Source organism: Polyodon spathula, chromosome 1, assembly GCF_017654505.1.
Source record: "Polyodon spathula isolate WHYD16114869_AA chromosome 1, ASM1765450v1, whole genome shotgun sequence".
In the NCBI taxonomy this organism is placed as follows: Eukaryota; Metazoa; Chordata; class Actinopteri; order Acipenseriformes; family Polyodontidae; genus Polyodon; species Polyodon spathula.
In genome coordinates, this window is record NC_054534.1 from 28,551,845 (window position 1) to 28,578,125 (window position 26,281).

The 26,281-nt window shown below is 36.6% G+C and overlaps 2 protein-coding genes across 2 annotated transcripts in view; one reads left to right on the plus strand and one right to left on the minus strand.

Annotated features, from left to right (window-relative positions):
• Positions 1–928: 928 nt before the first annotated feature.
• On the minus strand, positions 929–16,779 carry ercc8 (excision repair cross-complementation group 8). The gene is made up of 12 exons (XM_041252121.1): positions 16,486–16,779; positions 13,323–13,418; positions 12,245–12,346; positions 11,447–11,570; positions 9,563–9,644; positions 8,663–8,731; positions 7,301–7,367; positions 6,470–6,573; positions 5,645–5,769; positions 4,414–4,611; positions 3,357–3,452; positions 929–2,502 (listed from the first exon to the last, which is right to left on the minus strand). The coding sequence occupies exons 1-12, from the start codon at positions 16,560–16,562 to the stop codon at positions 2,434–2,436; spliced, it is 1,209 nt and encodes a 402-aa protein (XP_041108055.1). The 5' UTR covers positions 16,563–16,779; the 3' UTR covers positions 929–2,433.
• Positions 16,780–16,867: 88 nt separating this feature from the next.
• LOC121318106 (NADH dehydrogenase [ubiquinone] 1 alpha subcomplex assembly factor 2-like) overlaps positions 16,868–26,281 on the plus strand; it is a 37,052-nt gene continuing 27,638 nt past the window's right edge. Inside the window, exon 1 of the mRNA XM_041254453.1 lies at positions 16,868–17,064. Within this exon, the coding sequence (XP_041110387.1) occupies positions 16,950–17,064 (115 nt within the window). The 5' untranslated portion in view covers positions 16,868–16,949. The remainder of the gene's footprint in view (positions 17,065–26,281) is intronic.

The window sequence follows — 26,281 nt, forward strand, 5'->3', positions numbered from 1 at the left end:
CAACTGCTAATACATTTAGAACCTTTTCTTTTCATCAAAGTGATCCTGGAAAAAGGCAAGATACATTGCAAAATGATTTAAAATAGCACAATACAGCAAAGAGAAAACTGCAATGGGTATGTTCATTAATTAATTGTGCTGTTCATGTGCATTAAAGTAATGACCACTGTTGTAATCAATGCAATATTAGTAGCAAGTACTACACCTGTAGGGGAGACAAGGGTTGGTTGTCACAGTGCTCATAGCTATGAAGCTAGATGGCACAAGCAGGTGATACTAACACTGAAATGTGTGTTCTACTGTCTAAAAATCAACCATCTTCTAACTTGGGGTCAATTCCATCTAACATAAAGGTTAGCACATATTTCACTTTTTTTTTTCATACCCAAAGTAAAAAATGCATATCTTATTATTTATGTTATAACTTTTAGTAGTATTGGAGTTTGTTTGAACTGGTGGCCATGTTAAATAGAACCAGACATTGGCTATCTTTTGGTGTAAAAACAAAACCAGTAGGTTCTCCCAGGAGTCCTGAGAGAATTAAATTATCATTTAAAGTCTGGCTGGGGCAGGTTGTCACATGTAAATCCTATAGGAAGAAGTCTTATATTGTATTTCTACTTTTTTACACCAAAATGTGGGATATGCCACCATATAATGATTATTTAAATTATTTACTGTTTGGCCTTTGGTTCTGTGAAGGCTGTGGTATTATTTTGTAGCATTAGTCAACATTTCAAATATATATAGGTCAGTATTTTTTTAAGTTCACAAAGTAAAAATAATTTTTTTTTCTGTCATTGTACACAGTAGAAACTTTATTAAAAAAAAAAAAAAAAAATGTTGCATTATTGTCTACTGTAAAAGCAAGAACATACGTTGTGACAACCAACCCCAGTACGGGGCAGGTTGTCACAGGTGACCGGCGCATTTTCAACCATCTAAATATCATATTTGGAATAAAGTTATGTTGAAATAAAAAAACATCAATTTGCACGTGAGGAATTATTCTTCAATATAATGAGAACCTCGCAGCATGTCACCAGATTGAGGAAAATAATAAAGAGAAGAAGTGTGACAACCAGCCCCGGTCTCCCCTATTTCCACCCTCAAAATAGATGTTTTTGTTCTATCAGCATGTACTCTGTGTTTTATGTTTTGCTAGGGTTATGGTGAACTTATTACCACCATTTTGCTCAATCCCTGGTGTGCTATCTAGCTTGGAATATACAAAAGGAATATACTAAAAAAGAGGAGAAATGATGACCAAAAAGCATTCCAAAGAAAAATGGTAAGTGTAAGAGAAGTGTTGATAGCTACACCTTAACCTAGGATACATTTTTGGTTGGCTGAATGTTAAATGATAAAGATGATGATAATGAATGTGTTTCTGGTTTAATTTTAATCAGTACTATACATAACTAGCACTACTCATAATGTCACGATCTGCAATTAGCACACTAATGTATCCCAGTCTCCATTAAAAACAAAAAAAAGAACTTGAAAATGTATCAGTTTGGTAGCCCCGTAAGCATGAATTATCTAATCAAATTCTGGTTTTCCCCACAATGGATAAATAAATAAACTCAAATATGTAAAATTGTTTAAAATGCATTATTCACCTTGATAGACAGAATACATTAGGAGAAAAAACAGAATTAACAGCAACATGTTTTCTGAGGATCTTTTTTTTTTTTTTTATAAATTTATAAATTTTATTCAGAAATAATCCTAAATATGAAGGTAAAAAAGTTACACATGGATAAAGAAAACACATCTGTCTCCTCTGTTTTCTATATGGTTATTGAGCATGGTAAATCATTTAACCAGATGACAGTTTCAAGTTATAAAATGCTATGGTGCAAAGTGGTATTATCAAGACAGGATATTATTACCACTCCAGATTTTCATGAAAGACATTACCTTTTTGGATTTCTTGTGTCTAAATCAAGGAACCGAAACGAAATAGCCTTCACTGTTACAGATCAGCTGTGTTGCACATTGCGACTAAAACTGTTTTTATTTAATCCAGATACACATCGCAGATTCCATTTGCTTAAGAAATCAAACTGTACTGCCCCTCAGCCCATTTGCACAAAGCATGTGTGTGTGTGTTACATATGGCACATGATTAGCATTTTTTGTACATCCTCTGAATATTCTGTTGGAAAAGTCTAAAAAAAGGGAGCTACAATGCATTTGTGTTTAGCCCTTCAGATACACCTGTTTACTCCAACTATGTTCTAAAAAAATCCAAATCAATTAAACCATCCAAGTCCCAAAGTAGTTATTTTATTCTACTTAATTAGCCCTGGAGTAGAATTACTGTTCTCTGCTTCCTGACCCTGTTACTACAAGGTAATACAGTCTTGACCTCCATTTTCATGAGTTTACAGTTCAATAAAAAGTCCATCATTCAATGATAGCAGAGGTTCATCCCTCCTCATCACTGCTGCTCCAAGCATCTTGAAAAGCGGGATTGAAGCTCGACTGTCCTCCAGTCTGTGAACAAACAAACCAAGAGCAATCATTTATAGTAGGGTCATTCCACAGTATGTTATTCTAAAATGTCTGTCCTTGAATATGTAATGCTGTACCCCTTGCATTAAAAAGTGCACGGCACTAAAAGCAGCACAAATACTGTATAATTAATTTGTATGTCGCCATATACATATGTTTGCATTCATCTTGTCATACACACACATTGTATATGTATATATATATATATATATATATATATATGTGTGTTACAATGGCAACTACCTTAAATCCATTTTATGACACCAGTATTTCTTATTTAAAACGACCTGGACCTATTGCACATATAACATATCTATGAACATTTTCTTACATGCGTTGTATGTGTGTGTATATATTACATGTGCATGTATATGAAGTAAATTACAAATTAGAATTGTTGAGACAAGATCTTATTACCACTATCTTTTTAGTAAAACTTTTTTTTTTTTTTTTTTTTTAATTTTTTTCTAATTTAAAATGTATAGGTGACATGACATTCTGTAGATAGCACGGGTTGAATGGTCAAGGTCATTGATTTCGGGGGAAGAGGAGGGGTGTTATACTACCACAGAAATCTGTGTCTTCTATAGATCACGGTCATGTCCACAGTACAGGTATATATATACATATATACACATACACAATGCAACTATAAACTATAAAAAGTTATTTTTTAAAGAAATAGTTCAAACAAGATCTTCTCTCAAAATTGTAATTGTACTTATACATTATACATGAAGTATATATAATAGATATATATATATATATATATATATATATATATAGATATATATATATAATATATATATATATATATATCCCGGCTCATCACTTACTTTTTTGGATTCTTCATCCTCATTTTCAATAGCAGGTTTGCGAGGTGTTGGAACCCAGGCAAGGATGTTGCAGTCCTTGCCCCCACTGTATAGATCCTAGTGTTAAATAAACAAGGCAATTCATGTAACAATAAAGAAAGTGCAAAAACAAATATTGCTAAGCAAGTACCTGTAACCTGTTTAATATCTACAAAAATACTGAAGCTGTGTGAAGTCCAGTCAAAGCCATACAAACAAACTTAAAATGACCTCTAAACAAATGTACCAGTCTATTCCAAACTCCACAGAGGCATCATTAAATCAGACACACAAACACAAAATGCTGGCTTTTACTTTGGACAGGACTTCTCCTGAGGACTACCACTGGAAAACTAAATAGTTCAAATTGTTCAGAAAAAACCACCACTGTCTGTCTATGTGATCTTCTAAAGCACCTTCAGGGGAAAGCTGATTTGAACTGCACTCACTGGCCCTTAACCTGTCTGGGTGATTAAGGAACTGAGCTTCTGATTACTGACTGAGGCAAGCCCATGTGGGTCTCAACACGTCTGCAAACTAATGAATGTCTCTGAGCAGTAAATGATACAGTAGCACCATGGTAATGCTGGCTGACATTTTTCCAATTGGGTAATTGACACATTTAGGATTCCCCTTCTAAGCACATCTGAACAGTTAACTTTAGCCTACTCATAACACCTGTGCTCCAGATAAGGTTTTGGATCACTGAGCCATCTATTCTCCAATTTAAACACTGTGTGAGTAAATTGAGATGCTGGATGACAACAAAGTATAAGAAGCTTGATAACATCCAAACTCAAGGTGTAAAGCTGCATATTCTTTACACATGAAATTTAAATATCATGCATAATTCATATATTTCCATTGAGTAAAACACTGAGTACGCAGATTATCTGCAGCGCTGGTTAACACTAAAGTTTGTTCTGTGATAGTGATATTTTTATTACTTTTTAAATGCTAGTATGGTTTTGATGTTTTAACAGCATCATTTATTTTTAAATGCTGAACTTCTTTTTAGTTTGCATTAAAAGTAACTCACCTGGAAATCAGGATGGAATTCACAGCAGTCCACACTGTTATAGTGCCCCCTGAGCATGGTTATCAGTTCACCAGTATAAAGGGCATACATTGCAATAGTACCACCACAGGGTACAAACACAAACTCCGGACTGCAACCGCTGGAGACAGTAAACTTCAGGCCTTTACGGCTTTCATTGGAGACTTTGCCATAGTTAACCTGCAATATTTAGAATAAAAGTACTTCAGTTGGCACCTCCTGGATCATTTCATCTGGATAGTGATATTGTCCCCACCCGTTCTTCTTGCATGTTGGTAGCCAGCCAGTTGCTTCCCGCAAGAACTGGTATGCTTTGTAGCCAGTAAGATGATTTGACAACTCTATGATGAAGTGACCTAGGAAGTGAAGTAGTATCAGACTTCCTGTAAGCCAAGGCAACAAAACAGAGAATTTTCTTTAAGATGTAATAATGTAGCGCAGTACTCTCTGGCTAAGAGAACACCCCTTGGGAAGCAAGCAAAATGTTCTTATTAGTCGTTCTCCAAGATGGAGTTTGCCATCAGACACCAATATGAATCATTAAATAAATAAACAAATACATAAGTATTACTGGTCACGACACATGTGTATCAACATATGAAATGAACCGAATAAGTAAAAGCAAAACATTAAGCAAATGTATGTTAATAAACTATTATAATAAAGTAACAAACAAACTAACATTAATAAAACTAAAGCAAAACAACAAGGTCAAAAAGTTTAAATCGCTATGTACTATGAAATTAGCTGCCGGGTGTGATTCGGGCTAACACAAACTAAAGTAACGGATGTTACTTAGGGTTAATTTAACGCAAATGAACTGTCAAACTAAATTAACACAGCACTACACATGTTACAAAATGCAGCAGCAATATACAAGACATGCACATTATTTAACAGAATGGTGAAGCAACTCACCAGAACGGGAAACACCAAATTGTTCGGTGACTTGTGTCTTATTCAGGTTTTTTCAAGAATTGCATGCATGGCAAGTAAGATTTATGAAATTATTTTGTTACAACCTTAACTGAACCACTATGCCATATAGTAAAATAATAGTAAAAAATATGTAAAATTCATAAAGTAAAATTGAATAATAGATAACACTGTAGTTTGAATATCAGTTATAAATACAGTGGAGCTCTTTTTTATTATCATTATTTACTTACATTTAAATTGTACATGTCTTAAGTGTAATTCTTTAAGTCCATACCAGTGTGTTCTCCCCAGTTGAGCTGTTCCAGAGTCTCATGCGGTCGTCTGTGCCAGTGGTCAGAAGGCAGAGCCCATCGCTGGTAAAGCACAGCCCATTGACATGACCGTTATGTGCGGTGTTAGCTGCCACAATACCAAAATACCAGGAAATCAAACAAACAGTCTTTGCAGTTTTTTAATTCTGAAAAAAACAACTAATGAGTAAATGCAAGTTGATTAATCTCATAGAGTTTCATTGGCAATCTGTGAAGTTTTTAACAGTTGTGGTTTTTGACCTGTCCCTGGGCTCTAATTTCTTGTCTCCTCATCATGAGGGGGATGTGGCATAGGCAGTCAGGAAATTATAAAGTTGGAAGCAGTTTATAAGTAACACTGTACCAAAATATGCTGCTGCAAGCAACAAGGAAACAGAGCAATTCATTATGAACAAGAGACAGAAAAACTAAAAACATACACAAACACACCACAAGAATATTCCACACAGAAATAACAGGAAGGGCTTCTGTAAAGCAGTCAAAATGTCTTGCAAAGTACAGACTCTGCAACAGTATTCTAAGCAACCATACTTTTTGTCTATGCCCTAATGCATCTCTTAGCATAAATCTGTACAGCCTCGAAGAGTCTCTGTTTGGGAAAACAGCTACTGAATTCAGACTTCAGGCAACTTCATAATACCAGGCAGATTAAGAACACCACTCTCTTCATTCATTAATAGGCACTGCTAGAGTGTATATTTGAGAATGGGAAACAAACAAACAACCAAAACAAAAAAAGCTTTCAAGTGTTCTTGAAGGAAACTGTTCTTAACATTTGCTATAATTACCTGCCTCTGAAGAGGCTTTGGACTTCTCATCATTATGCTGGTCTAATGTGAACAAACTTCCGGAAGCTTTCCTCACATCCCAGAGTCGCACTCTGCTGTCAGTGCTAGAATCAACAGAGATCTATTACAAATGACTTTTACTTGCTTTGTAACCCACAGTATTGAATATATACTACTAGTTCAGTGCTCTCCCCCCACACCTTACCCTCCCTTACACAGGATTTCCAATGGCAATCGACACTGCCAATGTACTGTACTATTTTAAAGGGTTAGCCGGGTGGAGGCAAAGTGGCGTTTTGGGGGTTTTGCATCAATGCCATTGACTTAGACATGAGGCAGCAAATGCATATTGCCTGATAAAGTGTTCTTCTGCTTTAATCAACCTAGACCTCACTGAGATAAACCAACCCTTGATTTTATTAAGCATATTTTACAACATTGGGTAATTCCCCTGGATTGTATCAACCATCTAAAGCAGAATCAGCTCTAAAAATATGTGACTGACACGGAGAGGATTCACTGATGCTATACAATGCTCTCCAATTCAGGTTCATTCTAGATGTGTAGAGGTAATAAAATAAATAAATAAATAACTTTAGGTTTAAATAACTTTTGCCTTATAATTTCATCAAAATTAGACAAGCATTTGTAAAGTTGCATCGAATTGACAAGCTGCACAATAGATTAGAAATTGACCCCCCTTTAGTATTTTACAGTTCAATGTCACACCTGGTTCTGTGCCTTCATTCCTAAATCTAAATATTCTACAAAGAAGCAAGATCTTTACAGAGAGCACTTGTGTTAACAGTTAAATCAATTGATATTTCTTACCTTGCTGTTGCCAGAATGTGTTCGTATCGAGGGGACCACTTCACAGACAGCACTTCACCCCTGTGACCTAGCAAGAAATACTTGGATTATGAACTCCACTCTTTACAGTAAAAACAAAGCAAACTGTGGGCACTCTCATGGGAACAGCTCAATAATAGCAATATAATAACAAACTGCCTGGTTCCATAATCAATAATGTTACATTAAAACACCTATAAAAATAAATAAATAAATACATAAATACATAAATAAATAAAATGTAAAGACTGCTTGTATAACCACGAGCATACTAAATCGACCCATTACTTAAACATCAAAAACAGGGGTCTCCAACCCTGTTCCTGGTGAGCCCCTATCCAGCAGGTTTTATAGGTGTTTTTACATCATCAGTGGCTCAAGATCTAGAACACCTGTTAATCTTGACTAATTAAGACAGTAATTGGTTCAATTAAGTATTAGAGAGATTGGTTGAAACAAAAAAAAACAGCAGCCACAGTAGCTCTCCAGGAACAGGGTTGTGGACCCCTGATCTAAAAGCTACTTATCTTATGGTTTGGACAGCACTAAACTATTACATAAACATACAGTACATTACAAATGACAACGCTAATGCAAAAAAAGGATTAATTAGGGTCCAGAGATGTATGGGCAGCACAGTTTAAAGCAAACAAGCACATGAATATCTGCTGAATAATTCTATATAGTTGTTCTGCAGCAATAATAAAATGTAGATTTACTGAGATTTCCAGGGGCTGAGATTTGTCTCGATAATAGCATGTTCCATTATCTACTGCACAGCCTGTCAGTAAATAGGGAATTACTTAAGAAGATTAGCATGTTAACACAACCAGAAAACTACTTAACATAGCCCTTACATTGTACAGCACTGTTAAGAATGGACCAACATTGCCTGTAATTTCACTGTTCTATACCACAGTTTAATATGTCATTGCATACAGCAACACATTTTAAAAAGGGACTATAACCTGTCATCATACTATGAATTAGCATTTTATGGTCCAAGCGAGAACAACAAACTCACTTATGAGCCACATTTGATGCCAGGCCTCAAGAGGTGGAAGTTAAGAGAGGCTAGCGACTTTGAACATTGTATCACCAATGATTATGATCTGATGATTTTTCAGGGATATTACATGCTTTGGTCAAGGAAGGGAAGTATTCATTACGCTTTTTTAAAATGTAATACTTCTACAATACACGTGATGCTAGTCAAGCATTGAATTTGAAAGAAACCAATTAGTCACACCAATTAAAAAAATGCCATTGACAGTATTTGTGTCCAAGCTACAGTTTATTCAAATAGTCTTTGTATTTTGTTTACGCTACAGTCTGAATACTCACCCTGTAGAATGTGTATACGGGAACCAGACTTCAAGTCACAAAGCTGTACTTTGGGGTCTTTGGTACCAACTGAAGAATCAAATACAACAGAGATAACTCAGTGGGTTAGAAGCATACAGATGCCTTACAGAGAGCCAACAAAGCAACCACTGTGTGCACATTCACACAAAATATTCACAGATATCATTTACATTTCACAACATGCAATCTAAAATGATCAGTTGCAATTTTACTGGGTAGAGACTTGTCATTTATCAATTAGATTTTTCCTGGTAGAACTGTCACTTAAAATTAATAAAAAGTATACGAGAAGATAACAGTCTGAGTGAAGAAAATCAGTCTAAGCAGAAAAACACATTACCTTACAAACTTTCTTACACTTTTCTTCAAATCGTTCTGTTTACCAGATTTGATCTCAAGAGAAATCATCTTACCCTGTCTCCACTCTACAGACTCCCATCATGCAACAGTTTATTCACTAACAGGCCTCTTTAATACATGCAAGTCCTTTAGTTATTATCCTTCAGTTATTCTAAACATGCTTGCTAGTGCAGCTGGAAATTCCTGAATGCATAATAGAAATTGTTAATTGTTAGCTACACCAGTCCCCCCCCCCCCATTAGAGGTACCGAAAGAGAGAGAGACTGAGGGTCTAAAAGACCGTTTTTTCTCCAGCAAAATAAAAAAGCTATGCAAATTAAAATGCGCATTTCAATAAGTGAAGGTATTGGTGTCATCTTTTAGATTTACTTTACTTCAGGTAATGAAGATGAATTATGTCACTAGAAATATGACCTAGAGATTCATAACTAAACAAAAACTCCATAAAATGATAAATGCTGCTTTAAATATAAAAAATACAATATAAGTATTAAAAAAGGTTTTCTTAACAATACAAACCTGCTATCAAACTATGTTTCCTTGCGATTGGAGACATGTTATGACAATATACATTCCCTTCAAAATGGAAAACCTCAGCTGGCTGTGAAAAAAAGAAAATATAAAATTTATGACGCACCTTTCTCTACAACCTTGGCAGCTACAGTAGAATACGCAGAATAAATTAGCATACTAACCACATTGCACGAATAGGTACACGTAACGCTCCACACAAGTTTTTGGCTCATTGAGTAATTTACTGTCCAATTTAAACAATATGTGCATAAACTGTATTTTTGGGGGAGTAAAATGCAACATTACTTTGAAGTAAATACAGTAAACACTTCAATGCTAACTTGAGGGGTATAACTAGTCTTACATTGCTACTCTTGGTGTAATTAGCTACTATGTTCACCGAGTCTCCTCCCACTAGTATTAGGAAGTTATCGTTTTTTTTTTTTTTCTGTAAATCTTCCTCTCAGTCTCTTGTGCTGTCCCTTTCCAAACAAAGCTGAGAAATCCTTAAGATCAAGAATCCAGTCGCTTATTCACCAGTTACAAACATACATTGCTAGTGGATTCAACTGTATAATTTTGTTGTTATTATTGAAAACCCGGGCTTAGTGATTTCGGGTTTCTAACAATTCCCAGACAGGCCACAATTAGCTGCCCTGGTATTTGCAGGACCCAGTCTCTAGCTACCGCTTGCAGTGTATTAACAATTGACCATTAAGATGACGAGAACCAACAGTACAAGAAGCTTGATAACCTGCAAACTCAAGCTGTGTAGCAAAATCGCTCTGCCTATTCATTACGCATTCAATTAAAATATCAGGAGAAAAAAAAATGAGGAATTCAAATGTTTGTCTGCAAATAGTCTGCAGATTATAGTGCTGGGTAGTGCTGGGTACACAGGCTTATACTTGGGTATATGCTGTTTTGTGTGAAAATGCATTTACACCCTTGATTTCACCAGTCCATTTAACAGAAACAGAACCAAACAACAGTCTTTGTATGCCACTGCGAGGTCTAATAAATCCATCTAACATCACTGGATCAAAATACAACCATTTCAATTTGTGAAGATTATGAATATTAATCGTCTAGAACGCATGCACTTTTCTTTAGTACATTTCTGTGTGTAGAAATGTGCTAAACACCAGTGATTTAAAAGGACGACAGTGTTTAGATCCCCCCACTTGATTTAGGTATCCAACACACTGTTTATTAGTATACACAAACAGAAGTGATTAGGAAATCTACTTTGTGAACCACATTTAATAATTTACCTGGTCTCATTTTACCCAGGCTTCCATGTCTCATATTTACCCTTGATGGCCATAAACAGTCTGTTATTTCTCTCTGTTTTATGAGGTACTGTGGCAGTGTGAGGCACGGGTGAGTGTGTGTTGCGGGCAGGGGCAGGCGGCAAAAACATTTGTGAATGGGGGTTGTTTATGATTATTATTAAACATGCGCCTGAGCTCTTAACCAGAAACTTGTGTGTCTGAGTCTCCCTTCCTGGTCTAAACACCATAGCCAACAACTTAGTAAAGATGTGTGAGGTAAATTAAATTAAAAGTTATTATGCTTTTTGGGATAATAGAATAAAATTTAAAAACCAAGTTACATAGACTCCATTATCTCCAATGTTACAGCTAGTGGCATGCTGTGTTTGTGGGCTGACTGAAAACAAGACTCTATTGTTAAAAAAGGGATGTACACTGCTGTAATTCACAACATAGCATTGATATTTAATCTAAGGTCCCACTGCTGCCTGTTTCAAATTCTTTTACACAGAAAAGATCAGTTGATAGTATGAACTTATTAGCATGGCTTGCTGTTGACTGAAAGCAGCAAATACTATTCCAAAAAATAATAAATCAATTTAATAGCACTACTTACAAGTAAAGTCTCAGTGTCCCATACTTTCAGAGTCTTATCAAAAGAGCTTGATGTGAACATGCCAGTATCGTGTGGATACCACTGGACTGTCTCCACACTGAACTGGTGTTTATGGCGATTGGATCTAAAATATGTAGATAACAATGTGAAGATTAATCCTTACTAAACTCACACCACTAGAACAACACATTCCTGAATTTGTAATGCTACTTTCATGCTGGGGTGAGAAATGATCAATAAATTACAGTATGCAAAAAGTATGCCGACTTAAACTGGCCAATATAGTTGCAGTAGATTTGCTTTACTGTTATTGGTTTATTATTTGTCATATTCATACCCAATGACATACAGAAGGCACTTGTCTGTACTGAACATCCGTACTGTAAATACAGATGTCATACTTAACAGAGAAATCTCATCCAAAATCAAAGGCAAAGGCTTATTTTCTACTGCAGGCTGATTGTAGTTTATTTCAATGATCTAAGCAGAGATGGGCCATAATTACAACTGCTCTAAAACCCTAAACCTGCTCTGTCACAGACCTCTTTCAAACATGGATAGTTATGCCAAGCAATGATATCACACTTTATGACAGGCTGTGGCGCACGATGCTACTAAATGAGGAGGGTGCACAGTAGGCTACTAATGCCCGCAGTTTGTTGTTTATATTCTTGGTTCATCCCCAATACATGTGTTGCTAACACCATAAACAATAACATTATCACAGCAGACTTTTGCTTAATAAATATATGTACATCCAGCATGACTTGACCTGGAAAGCATTTCCAGTACACCTACCTGCCCACTGTACATACTGATTTGCATGTATACTGTGGCTTCCTGCTGGAATTCTCAAGGTCATATATGACAATGACTCCATCTGCCCCACCTGACAACATGCTGAAAGATTAAGAAAAGGTGACTTTACAGAACGCCCTAGGATTAATGGATGACATCCCATCATTAAAGTTGTTTTATTTATTTACTTATAAAGTACTATTGTACCTCCAATTTTCTCCCCAATTTGGAATGTCCAATTATTTTTTCCCCTCACCACAGCAATTCACACAGCTCAGGAGAACTGAAGGTTCAGTGGGCGTCCTCCGATGAAGACCAAGCCAGCTTCTTCTTTTACACCCAGGAACTCGAGAGCAGATGCCAGCGAGCTACCGACCTCTGGAGGACAAAGGCCAGCCCTGCAGGTGTTTGCTTGTGAGCTCACTGGGCACCTGACCAGCAGGGTTTGCTGTGGCACGATGAGGAGACTGCCAGTTTTGCCTCCCTACCCCACAGGAGCACCAGAAACAATGCGACGCTCCTTTCGGAATCTCCAGCGACTTTGCAGAGCCACGATGCGAACCTGCACTTTTGACTGACCCTGCTCACCACACGGCTTCTACCAGATGATCCACTCAGGGACCACAGTTATTAAAGTAATTTAATTGTGATAAAGCAGAACCTCTCCTGCAGCTAATTTTTCTATTAGATACCTCCAAAACTGCCAGCAAAACAGCACTGACTTGCCAATATTAATATAACAGCAGTTAATTTACCCTCATATCATTTAAGTACTAACATTATTTGCTTATATTGTATCTTTTAGCATTTATTGAATATTTCCACAGCCACATGAGCATTATTTGCATTATGATTACAGCCCTATTGGTTTGCTATCCTGCGAATGCTTTATGAATAGTATGTAGAAGCATGTAAAGAAATCTGTCACAAATAAAAAATACAAGAAACTTGGAAAGCTAAAATCTTTACATTCTTCTTTACATTTTTTAAGCTAAAAATATAAGAAAATTGATGAATCAACAAAATGTTACTTTTCAACTTTAATTTCTCGTTCTATCAGAGTGTTTAAAATACTTACTATCGTCCTTCAATAGCTTCGATATCAAGAGTGTTCACCCCATTCCCATGAATCTGTTCCACATTCCGGTCTTTGTTTAACTCCAAGCTGAGCACCCTACACAGAAAACAGCAGCCATAACTTTAAAAGACAAGTTCAGATTCTATTCAGTTGATCTAAGATGCTGGCAGATATAAACACTGCTGCCAGGTAAATTATTAAAATATAACGCTGCAATTTCACAGACAGAAATACAGAAAACTAAAGAAATTGAACTTATAAACTAAATTACATTTCAATCTTCAAGAATAAAAAAGCACTTCTTTTTCTAAATGTATTTCAGAGTAATTTCTTCAAGTGGCCTATGCAGAGATGGAAATAAGACTCCTATTGCATAGCAGTTTCACCCATTCAAGGTTTTAATTTGTGCTTGATTAACCCCAGTGTACTGGTAACAAGCTCAGGTGTATCTTATTAAACTCATAGTAAAACCAAGAATGGATCGAACTCCTGTGCAATGGGAGTCTTATTTCCATCCCTGCTATGTTACGTAATGCTCTGTGTTGCCAGGGTACACCAGAATTCTCAGAACAGCACCACCAGCACAGTAGGAAAATGATAATATTTTCATTAAAGCAGTTGAAAAAAATAAAAGGATAAAATCAGTTACAGTGCAGTTTATCCCCCTCCATTACTAAATGTATTTAAGGCTCTAAAATAGATTAAACATTTAAATCATCTTTGTAAGTAGCCATTTATACCGTGTAAACTATCATACACATTCTTTTAATGACAAAGTAGACACTTTTGTATTCATTTCAAATTGATCTTCAGGTAATGGGTGCATCAGTTTACTATTTGAAAATCAATTCCAGATCCTTCTAAAACTGTAAAAAGTTTAATAAAATAGAACGCTGTTTAAACACATGTAACTACAGAACAACAAACACAGTAAATGTACATCGCTGTACGAACAGACAAGATAAAGAAATCCCAAATTTTAACCTTATTATTAAAATAGGTTGTTAACTCTCTACTTGTGGGCTGTCTTAAGGACACTATCCACAACCCTTTTTCCCTTGCAAAAACAATAATAGCACATACCTTTCAGAGAAAAAAAAAACTGTTCATTTGCCATTGGAAAAAATGTTTTTGTCTAGTTAATTTGCTTTTGCATTTAAAAAGACACCCTCTCTCTTGGTTTGTTCCATGACTGCATTGACACAAGCCAGACTAATCAAATGCAATCGTGGTTACATTTATGGCTGGGGTAGACCGAATGGTACAGCCAAAATATAATCTGGGTTTAATGTAACAGTAATTCAATTACATCTACAGGAATCAAAATACAGCCAAAATAAAGTTAGATGGAAAATACATACTTGATGTGCATTCTGGGTTCAAAGGAAACATTTAAAATGAAGTCGGATTACTAATGGAATTAGCTTAAGAAAGCACAGATAAAAAAGTAAGGTTCAATGCGATGCTGTGCTATGCAGGATACAAAGTGCACTCAGTGATATGTCTCCATGTCCATTACCCAGTGAAGGGATTCCAATTCGTCAGACAAATGACGGGACTGTTCCAGTCAAGTGAAAAACAAAACGAGAGGTCAAGGATCGGAGCCACAGGGCCAGTGCCTCGATGTCACTCTACATGCAAGACAGCCCGCCTATCATGTCTTGACACACAGACCTTAATTGGTTGACTATAACCCCTACTATTTTGCCCTATGTATTTTTATATACCGTACTCTACAGTACCTTTTCTTTTCATCTTTTTAGTTCAGTACAATTAACAAACCTGGAAAGCAGAAAACATTATCTTCACATCCGCACACTTTAACTTTGTTAAGCAGAGAGCATTTTTTTTTCTCAGTTCCCAGGACTGAGTTTGAGAAGCTCTGAACTACAACAACCAGGTTAGAGGGAAAAAGAAAGTTACCGAGAGCCCTCTATTCCGTCGCTGCATCTCTTCTGGACCGACTGTGCCTTTGAATAAACCGGAGATGGCTGGTAGTGAGTACAGTAGTTTTTTTTTTTTTTACTGGGCAGGAGGTAGCGGACAGTACTACACTGCCTAGGATTTAGTTCTTTTTTTTACCCCACTACGCACCCAAGCACCTCTTGGGCCCGCAACGTTTATTTAATGTATTGTGTTATTTAGTTATCTGTCTCCCCCGGTGTTAGTTAATTGATCTCCCTTACGGAAATTTGTACTACTGGTCAGTGGTATAGTTTAAAATTGCCTGTTACCGAGTAGTTATTTCACTGTCTATCTTGTGTGTGTGTGTGTGTGTGTATAACTATACTGTACGTCCTATGGTTATTTTATTATACAGGTTGCCTATCAACCACATTGTTATTTCAGTGACATTGTTATAATTATTATATATTAATAATATTATCCCTGAATTATCTATGCTGTAGTCATGCAGTTGTATGTGTCTCTGCTGTATACTTTTCCAGCAAGTAACTATTCGTGTTATAGGGCACTTAAAAAGGTAGAATAAATGATTACAAATCAAATTGATTTGTAATCAATTCTACCTTTAAGTACCTAAAATATCCTTTTATTTTATTTATAATTTTGGTACACAACAGTCTTCCTTTCTTTCTTTCTTTCTTTCTTTCTGTCTCTCTCTCTCTCTCTGTGTGGTGTGTGTGTGTGTGTCTATATATATATGTAGATATATCTATATATAGTATATATTATATATATATATATATATATATAATATATATTATATATATATATTACACACACACGTATTTTAACAAGATATTGATATATGTATATTGAAAACGAACAGTTTATGTTGGGGGGCTGTGCATGTCAGCAGGGCTCTAGCACTACAAAGACCTGACAGTGTGTTCCAACATACAAAACGTCATCGTTGCATTTAATATTTGCCCATGATCTGATATTGGTACTTTTACAATGTTGACGCAAAAGAGTAAGAAACATGTTGTAGTGTATAGCGTTGATTTTCTTTAAAACAGAAATTTGCGTCATTAAGGAGCTAACGTGATCTGTAAAAATAGGTGTTTTTTTTTTTTTTTTTTTTTTTTGAAATCCCATACACTTATAGCCCAGACAGGTTATGTTATGAGTTCTGATGGTGGATAACTTTCCCATCGCTCTGTCAATAAAAGAAAAATAGAATGCGGTAATGAAGTCTTACCTTCTCGTAACTTCAGCTCGTTTGAGGCGAAGAGGATCGTCTAATCCAGTCTGTCTAGCTGACAGCAACCCCAACATGTTGTGTCATCAGCGAGATTGTAAATCCTATTTGTTATACTATTATTAAGTAATGATTTGATTATTAATCAAAAACATAACGAATTCATATTTCAATATAAGCTTTAAACGACGAGATCATACATGTTCACCGTTGAATTAGAAATCGAAAAATAAATCTCTAATCAAAATAATTAAATAACAACAAAAACGATGCTTCATAACAAACTTACTGACAGGGCGCAGCCATACTGAAATGTGAAAGTTCATCCAAACAACACAGCTTTTGATTGGCTGTAGGGTGAAAAGGCAATAGTACAGCCAATAGTAAACAACGGTGTTACATGGAAATAAACTGGAGATGAATGCAGTTGTTTAAAACAGTTATCTTCTTGTTAATATTTAAACATGAGCAAAACTGGGGCTTTATTACGGAGAACGTTTGGAATAGTAAAACAGCACATGGGGACCGATACTCTCGGAAACAAATATTATTATATCCCTGAGCAGAAAACTTGGACAGGTGAGTTGAGGGGTATTTTGTTGAAAATTATTTACTTCCATCAAACGCTTCGTTACTTTGCAAAGTTTTAAATATGCAGAGACAGCAGACTGAATTTCATTGTATCACCCTAACGTACCCCGCAGGGATAAGATATAACTCCTTTTAAGCATTCATTTGAGCACTGGGGAATCACTTATATAACCGCCTGTCTGTCGTTATCATACGATTACCCCTGATAAGTGGTTGATGAATAACACGTGGATTTCCTGATACAGTAAAATGCGCGACAAAGCCAGCGGCGTTTACACAAGGTTGATTAAATCATGATCAGCCCTGTGTTGCACACGTGAGATCAGCTGTCAGATTTAAACCCAGCCCCTACAAGGAATGCATTACCCACGAATTTACCACATTCCAATAGAGCAGAAGTGGACTAGAATTACGTTTTTATATGCCTAGAATTGTTAAACTGAAATAATTAAAATATACAATCAAATAAATACACTTAAAAAAAAAAAAAAAAAAAAAAAAAAACGAATTGCCTTTACACTGCACTATATTGACCTTCGAGTGACCCCTAGTGGAAAAGGAAAGGGTGACTAGTGAAGAACGCGTTTTTGTGTGATTTGGTTTTTCAATGGACCTTATATCAGTGTAGTTAAACACAGCAGATGCTGTTTTCTTTGCTGCCATTTGGGTCCAGTTATTTTTTTTTAATCCTTTTCCATATAGTTGTGTGGTACCTTTAGACTCTAATGATTGCAATGCAACATATTTTTGATGTCCATGACAAACTAAAAGAATGCACTGTTTGCTCTTGGGTCTCTCTCTACTGTGACATGACTTTCATTAAGACTGACACTTCACAGTGAGACTCGTGTCACTAGGCTGTGTGGAGAAGAACATTTTGAAGAATCAGTTTTGTGGGGGACTGTCACACTGTCCAGAAATAAATCGATGCTACAGTGCCAGTGACCTTCAGGGTGAGTGTTTCAAAGATAATGCTATAGGCAGTTGGTTCAAAGAAGTGGAAAAGCAAGTGTAGCCTGACCAAGAAAACAGTAAAAGTTTTTCACTGATGGGCTCAGGATCTGTTTGGCTCACTGAGTAACCAAGGCTTGGGTTACTGCACACTATCCATCGCAGCATTCTGACACTGCAGCTTGAAAAGAGAAGTTATCTCCTCAAACCAAAGGAACAGAAAAGTATCTTGTTTCCATGAGCACGGACTGACCGCCAAAGAGAGCTGATTCGGGTTCTCCCGCATTCCTCATGAACCCGTCTTGATAGTCACCTCAGTTCAGTGTTTCTATGCAGTGCAAGTCTGACTGATGATTCTTTCCCAGCAAGCCTTGCGGCTAAGGTCGCATTTATTTGTTTACAAAACCGAAAGGCTGGACGTTATTGCTTTGATTCCGACAATCCTAACAATTCTTTGGAGCTTTACGTATGATGCAAGAATATTAAAGGCTGGAGAGTCTGCTTACCCTGGATGTGGATTCAATGTTCAGGTCCATTCATTACTTGATCGGTCAATGTTGTGACATACTTCTACACATCATGCTTTGGGAAAGGGTCAGAAACAAAACAGGGCAAGCTCGGTTTGGCAACCAATGCTGGTTGGTAAATTAACATAGAAACGCAGTATCAGAGGCAGCAGGGTTTTCATCCCGGGTCTCTGGGGCATGGGAAGGAGATATTACAGTACTGCAGTGTTCTCACCTCCGTTCAATAAAACTTCCAAGGCTGTTCTGCTTAATGGACACGAGCCTCGGAAGCTGATCTTCAGATTAGATTTTCTAGCCTCCATGGCCTGTTCTTATGTTCTAAGTGAATGGTATGAATTGCCCATATTTAGGCTACCTTTTCACTATTCAGCCAATGGAAGCCGTGCTCTGCTATTCATCCAATCATTAATTGTCAGGATTGTGCTTTACAGACTAGGAGGGTGTTCACTGAAACAAGCCTGCTACTATATGAACATGTGGGAGGTGGCTCATAAAACCAAACCATGGTTGTATTGGTCAGACTGTTGACCAAGAGAAAATGCATGTAATTTGATGCAGCGCTTTGCGAGACAAACTAACGGCAGCTAAAGCTACAATGTACAGTAGGTCAGTGTGTGCCTCAATGGAGTTTTGCCATCTTATGCTGCTCTTGTATTAGCTCTGATACTTTTCTTTGTTCCTGTATGTTGTAATAAGTTACTGTATGTAGTAATTCATTCAGAATAAGAAACATTACACAGGGCTAGTGAGCTATTCTCTGTGTTCTTCTCAAATGCCAGAGTGGCTGGTGAGTGTACACAAGCCAGAAGTTCTTGCACTGTATATATGGAGAACCCTTGCCAGAAAAGATGTGTAGAATCATAAAAAAATGTATGTTTTTTTTAACCCATCAGTGAATTCAGCCTCTATTTTATTTCTTCTCTGTTGACAATAAGAGTTATTTAACCATAGCTTGGTATGCAACTCCACCTGTTTACTTAATGTTCATAATGTGTAAAGCTAGCTTATTTTATTAACAAGAATCTGTATTTTAATTTCCTAAGTTAGATTTTTGTTTGTACCATAAGCTTTATTTTATTTGTTCAAGTTTTAATTTACTTAAAATTGAAATAACAAACCAATCTTGTTGCAAACTGTCACACATTTCTACACCGGTACACAGAACATGCCTCTAGGGGGCCCTGTTGCTAAACCCACAAATTTAACGGCACTGCAATTGTTTTTTCATTCAGCAGCAAGACATGTCTGGAGACATCTCTCTCCATGCTTCTGCACACAGGGCAGGCAACATTTTGCAGTCATTTGTCCCTTGGAGAAATGCAGCCACAGAACACCTAATATCCTGTGACAGTGTTCAATGTAACTTAATGAAGCAGGTTTGAGTGACTTAAATGTGATTCCGATGGTACGTGAAAAATGTCTGGCAGTGTTCCAAGTGTTCATGTTTAACTTTATCGGAGTAGCATGTACATGGATTAGGGAGTGGTTAAAACAAAGTACCGATTAGAAAACAAAGTACTGATTAGAGGAGAAACCTCAAAATGGAGTGAGATAGTAAGCAAACTTGTTAAATTTGCAGATGACACAAAAATAGGAGGAGTGGCAAACACTGTTGCAGCAGGAAAGGTCATTCAAAATGATCTAGACAAGATTCAGAACTGGGCAGACACATGGCAAATGACATTTAATAGAGAAAAGTGTAAGGTACTGCACGCAGGAAATAAAAATGTGCATTATAAATATCGGGAGATACTATGAAAAAAACCTAGGAGTTTAAGTTAACTCAAATGTCCATCTAGACAATGTGGGGAAACTATAAAAAAGGCCAACAAGATGCTCGGATATATTGTGAAAAGTGTTGAATTTAAACCAAGGTAAGTAATGTTAAAACTATGCCTTGGTAAGACCTCATCTTGAATATTGTGTCCAGTTCTGGTCACCTCGCTACAAAAAGAATATTGCTGCTGTAGAAAGAGTGCAAAGAAAAGTGACTAGAATTATTCAGAGTTTTAAAGGCATGGCCTATTCAGAATTGAATCTGTTCAGTCTTGAACAAAGAAGACTACATGGTGACCTGATTCAAGCATTCAAAATTCTAAAAGATATTGACAGTGTCGACCTAAGGGACTTTTTCAACCTGAAAAAAGGACCAGGGGTCACAAATGGACATTAGACAAAGGGGCATTCAGAAAAGAAAATAAGAGGCACTTTTTTTTTAGAGAATTGTGAGGGTCTATAACCAACTCCCCAGTAATGTTGTTGAAGCTGACACCCTGGGATCCTTCAAGAAGCTGCTTGATGAAATTCTGGGATCAATAAGCTACTAACAACCAAACGAGCAAGATGGGCTTAATGGCCTCCTCTCTTTTGTAAACTTTTGTTTACATTTTTAGGACAGAGGGGCTTATACTGTACTTTACAGCAAGGGCTGTTTCAGCTTTGGTTAGCCTGGCATATGTTTTCTTCTAATCTTCACCCTTTGTAATGACTGCTGTAAATACTACCTAGTGTTCAAATCAACTGTAACAGTTGTGATTGTGGGAGGGTTCCTGCCACAGTAGAACAGTTACAACATTCAAGTTATTCAAAATGCTTTTTTTTTTTTTTTTTTTTATAAAAGCAATTTAAGAATATTTGAACTGTTTTGTTTCCAGTACCAGTAGAAAAACAGATTTTCACCACTCAGGGTATCATGTTGTTGTTGTTGTTGTTGTTGTTGTTGTTGTTGTTGTTTGTTATTTTTTATTAAGAAGTTTGAATATTTTCCAAAGATCAGTCTTTGTTACAATCTTTGTCAGAACAGACTTGTCTGTTCTTTCATAAGAACTGTTGCAGCAGTACTCAAAAGTCTAGACCAGTGGTTTTCAACCTTTTCATCTCAAGTACCAGTGTTTCCAGCAGGGACCACTGAATACGTGAAATCATAAATGGCTGTTGTAAAACCTACCGCATTAAGACCTACCCCATTACAACTGGTTTTCTTACTGAAAATGTGACTGCATAATCTAATTATATGACAAGAGTTCACCACAATTGTGATTCTCTTGTGATTTCAGTGGTACAAACAGATTGATACATTACGATGGTGCGATTTAAGGGAGTATTGTGGTTGAGGAATTGCGCTGTCATAAAGAATAACTGCAGGTGTGTACCAGTTGCAAGCCTGTCACGTACCAGTACTGGCACGCGTACTACAGGTTGAAAACCACTGGGTTAGACTACATATTCACAAAACATTTACCACCAGTTGACAAAAAAAAAAAAAAAAAAAACACATCTATGTTAAGTTTCATTTAAATAACTCTGTGGGTCAATTGCTGTGTTGCAATTAAACTGGATAAAGTTTAAATCTAAAAATGAGTTTTAAGAAAGACTGCTTAACCTGGTTTAATTTCAACGTGTCAAAAACCAGTTTCAACTTGACAGAGGCCTACCAGCCGAGTGTTAGCCCTGTTCACAGCAATTTAGACCGTCTTTTTTTTACTCGTTTTTTGTTTTGTTTTTGTTTTCCTCTTTGGGTCTGTAGACCAGGACTACAGGCTTCCTGTATTCCTCTTTAAGTGGGAGTTTTATTCAGGAATAATTTACACAACTCCTTTACTGTGTATTCTGTTTGCCATGATGTTTCTTTTTACCCAAACCCTCCAAGAAAGCATTAAAGTTTGCGAAGCGCAAATCTATTACTTTAAATACAGTAGTCTTCGGCTAAGAGAACCCCCCCCCCCACCCCCCGGGGAAGCAAGGGAAGTGTTCTTGAAAACAGTTAGCTAAAAGACACACTATGAATCAATAAATAAATACATGTGTATTACTTGTCATGATGCACGTGCATCAACATATGAAATGAACTGAATAAGTAAAAGCAAAACAATAAGCAAGTGTATGTTAATAAACAAATAATAAAGTAAAAGACAAACCAACGTTAATAAAACTAAAGCAAAACAACACGGTCAAAAAGCATACATCACTATGTACTATGAAATTAGCTGCCGGCTGTGGGCAAAAGTAATGGACGTACCGTAGGGTTAATGTAATGTTAATAAACTAACTGTCAAACTAAATTAACACAGCACCCCTACAGACGTTACAAAATGCAGGCCCTATTCATATTATGGCGAATGGTGTTCTTGGCATATTGGTTAATCCGGCCCTGCGTTGAGAACAGAGAGTGTGAGCGGAGCAAGCCAATTGTATATGGAGCGGGGGAGCGGAGCAGACATTTCCAGCCCGCTCTTTCACAGCACCTGTTAAAAACCTGCAAGGTGACATTTCGTTTGCAATTCACACATTTTTTCAGTACCAATCAGTAATAATGAGAAAGTGTCTTTGAATTGAATTAGATAACTTCTCTGGGTACTTTAGGCTTTTTTTTTCTCTGCTGATCATAGCTCGGCATGGGGCTTGTTAAACTGTGTATGCCTTATTGCCTTGTACGACAGAAATCGCAGGCGAGTGATAAGAATTAAATTTCACTGTTAATGATCATTTTAATTAACATTCAGACATCAGTGGGAACATAGAACACAAAATTATGCAGTATGGATCACAAACATAAAAAGCTATCCGTCATAAAATAACAAAATTAACTAAAAACAAGCTTCTTGCGCCTCTCTTCCGCCCGCACAGTTTTTGAAAAATATCTTAAACAAACTGCGACCTCGTGGGGGTACTACACAGTAGTGTCATTTGCGTATAGGTTAATCCAGCCCAGAGACATGTGCAGTATTTAACAGAATGGGAAATCCAAAATTGCTTGGCGACTTGTGACTGGGTCAGGTTTTTTTTCAAGAGCTCTAACAATTTCCAGCTTTGTGTAGCAAACAACGGCACATTTTGCCATTTGTTTACATGCCATTTGGTAGCGATGAGGTGCACTTGTGGAAATCAGAGTACAAAACAATTAAATGATATGACGACGGTTCTGGAAAGATTTAATAAACACATGGGTGTGCTTCAAGACACTCTCGCGATGACAGTTCTGTATCCATTGTGAACGAATCGCTATTGGTCCCAGTAAGGTGTTCTTTAACGCGAAGTTCCTGTTCGTTTACCTGGAGCATTTACAATGGGAAAAATCTGTTTCGCCACAAGGGTGTTCCCTTAGCAAAGTGTTTTCTTAGGAGGTGTTCCTATACGCGAAGATTACTGTAGTACTTGACGGCATATGACATTGCATTTTATCCTTGCAGATCTTAAGGTCCTCTAGCCCACCTTTTTAAAATAATTCTTGCTGTCATTTGAGAACACAACCTAACTCCTCTTCTTTTTGACAGACACTAGGAATTACAGTAGATATTGCTTTCTAATTTTGCCCTGGATATGATTTGCAATACAAATTGAATGTGCTAAAAATAGTAGATTTGGATAATGGCAGAATAAAAGGGTGGGTCCAGTCTAACTTGCGTTTCAAATGATCTTAAAATAAATATCTCAATATATTATTTAAGCCATATGTGCTTCTAAAGTGAGCTCTTTTCATCCTAAACTGATCCTATAGTGTGGGCTTGGGGACCCGAGGCAATAACCAAAGGGTTTTAACAACTGTAGGTGGAAATGCCTGCTCTCTGTAGTGCCGAGCAAGTCTGCTTTTCGCACCTGTTTCACTTTGGCATCAGTAACCTTCTGAAGTATTCCAATAGGAAACAAAGCTATCTCACACATTCACTTCAGGAATCTCAATCATGCTGAAGGCTCAGGGTTGACGCATGCCTGCTCTGAACAGTGGATGTTGCTGAATGAGGATCACCTCAGAGAGCTCTATTGCTGTTTTAAGCATTCTGTGGATTACAGGCTTACTATCAATCTTTTATTTTTCAATCAATCTTTATTTTATATAGCGCTTTTCATAGTGGACCACCTTCACAAAGCGCTTTACTGTTCAATTTGCTGCCGTTTACTGCCGTTTTCCATTCTTTTGGTTTTAAGTGTGGAGACACACAGCAGTGCAGTCTATGAACCCAACCATCAATCCTTTAGTAGTGCTGTGTTGAAATCCTAATGTAATAATATATTAGTAGGAAATTAACTTTTGATTTAAAAAAAAAAACAAAAAAACACCATGTGCTTTATAGTATGCATGAAAGCATGTTGCCTTTTTCTTCACTAAATAATTCTGTAATTAGGTTTTGCACCTAGGTAAGTAGTACCATAGAGGGTATAACCAATATTCTTTAGGTGAAACTTTTTTTTTTTTTTTAAATCTTAGAAACAGTAGCATGTACAGTAGGGCAGATTGTTTCTTTGCTAAAATTAGCATTGGAATGTTAATAGCCCAAATTTAAAAGTGGTTTTCTTGTGCGAAATATTTTCTTTCAGATTTGTACTCTTCTTCTTGGTCATTGCATAGCATATCACAACATAATTTACAGTATTTGACCGGCTGTTTTAAATAAATGATGAATTAACATTTTGTGTTTACTGAAAGAACCATCTTTGTGTATTTGAATTAAGATTTGCATTTTAATCAGTTCAGATTATATTAGTTCATGGGCAACATTTTAAATAACCCAAACTGACTCATTGTTAAACTGCCAAAACTTGCTTTCAGATCTTTTCTTAAAAAAAAAAAAAACAAACACAACAGACAAGTATTTTAAATCTAGAGTGGAGATGTTTGTTTACTTCTCAATCCTTTTAAACTAGCACTCTTTGGACTGGGTTACATTTCAGCATCTGCATGACAGCATCTCCCAGGATTTAGGGAAAACATGATCCAAAACATTGACTTTTAAATGTGTGCTTCATTTATTTATAGACATGTTCAGATGATATCTGTGGGAAAGTGTGGTTATTGAACTGCAGGTCTGTTTGAAGAATAGGATAAATTGGCTCACTGGTTGCTCCATTCCTTCAAGTTTTTCAGCCAGGGCAGTGACAGTAATTTATTATGTAGACCCAGGGCTCGATTCTCAAAGATTTGAGAGCGGAACTAATAATCCTTGGTACTTTGCCTTTCTATTTGGAAATTATATCCCACAAAGGTTGCAGGCGCCCTGAAGCAGCCATTTCCTCAACATTTTGAGAATTGGTCACAGTACATTCCCACATCCAGCAGCTGTGTGTGCCTGTGTTACACCCCCCCCCCCCCCCCCCCCCATTTCCCAGTACCAAGTCGTTGATCATCCTACAAAAAGAAAATCCTACAAAAAATCCTACAAACAACTGGTGGAATTACAGTGCTACCTAAGTATACTGCCTGCACTATACCTTCTAAGTACACCTTTGCTTGTCATTTATCCCCCACCTTTTTTCTTATAATGCTATTCTTAGAATATATGGGAATTAAGAGTAGATAGTAAATCAATCCCTTGTTAAAATAAGGCATCATATTAATACTGTTTGTCGTTCATACTGTTATTGGTAATAACTATAATGTTGCAACACATTGAAGAATACAGAAATATAATAAGACCTAAACCATACAGTATGTTCCTTTGCAATTCTCGGATAAGTACAGTAGAGCAAAAATGTTGTATTAATGTAAACTATGCAAAAACGTGGAGTCACAAGACAGATAAGTTAGGCGATATGCTAATTGCATAGCAGAAACAACAATAACACAATGTCTGGTGTAAGAAACTGACAATTTTTGCTTCAGGCTTATGAATAACACAGTGCTGCCAAAATTGATCCTGGTGAGAGCAGGCAAGGGTGGGGGATATTTACAGTGCTGCAAAAGTGAAGCCAAGGTGTTGAAACTGTACTGATTTAGTTGAACAAATAGTGAC